The 1,477-nt window shown below is 52.9% G+C and overlaps 1 protein-coding gene across 1 annotated transcript; it reads left to right on the forward strand.

The window, feature by feature from the left end:
- Nucleotides 1-69: 69 nt before the first annotated feature.
- Nucleotides 70-1,415, forward strand: LOC121358182 (ethanolaminephosphotransferase 1-like; the record flags this gene model as incomplete). Its single annotated transcript, XM_041476122.1, has 2 exons — nt 70-332; nt 1,161-1,415. Coding segments are annotated over 2 exons (353 nt in total), but the record flags the coding sequence as incomplete, so codon positions are not given.
- Between the last annotated feature and the right edge of the window lie 62 nt (nt 1,416-1,477).

The following is a 1,477-nucleotide window of genomic DNA, read 5'->3' on the forward strand; positions in this document are numbered from 1 at the left end:
TCTCTGAGAGCTCCTAAGACCTGGCTCAAAGACTTAACACACCATCCACGTTTCTCTCCCTCTTCCCAGATGGCGTTGATGGGAAGCAGGCACGCCGGACCAACTCCAGCACCCCCCTGGGAGAGCTCTTTGACCACGGCCTGGACAGCTGGGCCTGTGTGTACTTTGTGGTCACCGTGTACTCCACCTTCGGCCGCGGCTCCACCGGCGTCAGCGTCTTCGTGCTCTACCTCCTGCTCTGGGTGGTCTTGTTTTCCTTCATCCTCTCCCACTGGGAGAAGTATAACACAGGGATTCTCTTCCTGCCCTGGGGATATGACGTCAGCCAGGTGGTGAGTTCATGCCCTGAGAAGCTGCTGGGTGCAGTGCTGCCCACTGAGGGGTGTTCTGCTGTGGATCCAAAGCCTTGTCAGTCATGGAGTCAGTCCATGGACATGGACTCTCCATGACAAACAAGGCTTGAAGGATGGACACGACCTTGGCTCTCCTCTCCCTGCTTCCTGCACGTTTTGCCCGCTGGAATTGTTGCTTTATGTAGTTCCCTACGTGGTACCAGTGTGGGTAAAGCCTAGAAGTTTGGGATGCCTTTTGGCACTTCCAGGATCTGGGTCAAAAAATCAGCAGAGGTAATTGGCTTGTTAATTGCTGTTCCTGAAGCAAAGATTCCTGGGGAGGTGTCCCTCCAGACCACGGTCCCTGGGCAGTGGGTGTTGAGACTGATGGTGATGGCTGCCTTGGGGTGTTGGTGTGTCCATCCCTCCTTAAGGAATTCTCTGCAGGAAGCTCTTCCTGAAGAGAACAGGGACCTAGGGATGAGGCAACTCTCCTGGATTGCTGGCAGTGCCTTCCTCCAGCCCAGGGTGCTCCAAGCTTTGTCCAGCCTGGCCTATGGCCTTGGACATTTCCAGGGATGAGGGAGCCACAGCTTCTCTGGGCAACCACCCTCATTGTGAAAAAGCTTCTTTTTAACTCAGTATCTTATGTCCATTTATTTGTTCTCTGGTTTGTCAGATGCTGGGTGGGAAATGCAGTGAGTTGGAAGGAGAGTTTAATTAATGCAACTGCATTAATTGGAATAATCATTTCTCCTATTACAAGGAGACCAGAGCTGGTCCCTGAGTGTACTCTGATCCTTTCTCCCAAAATGTTGCTTAACCCAGGTCTTTGAGCTGCCTGCTGGAGAAAGGCAGGGGTGGAGGGCAGAGCAGCGTGTTCCACCCAGCTTCAGGGGACTATTAAAGCTGAAATAGCCCTGGTGAGCTTCTCCCTGTAATCCAGCAGCAGATGGATAAGGAAGAGTCCCTGAATGACCCCTCCAGGGTCACTGCAACTTGTGTAAAACCTGTGCTGTGGTCACCTCGAGAGTTCAAGGCTGTGCCAGGGCATCTCTCCTGCAGCTCTTGGTCATATTTTCCTCATGGAATCAGTGAGGTTGGAAAAACCCTCTGAGACCATCGAGTCCAGCACTGCCAAGGCC

The sequence above is a fragment of the Pyrgilauda ruficollis genome, unplaced genomic scaffold (genome assembly GCF_017590135.1).
Source record: "Pyrgilauda ruficollis isolate IOZ18807 unplaced genomic scaffold, ASM1759013v1 scaffold3794, whole genome shotgun sequence".
In the NCBI taxonomy this organism is placed as follows: domain Eukaryota; kingdom Metazoa; phylum Chordata; class Aves; order Passeriformes; family Passeridae; genus Pyrgilauda; species Pyrgilauda ruficollis.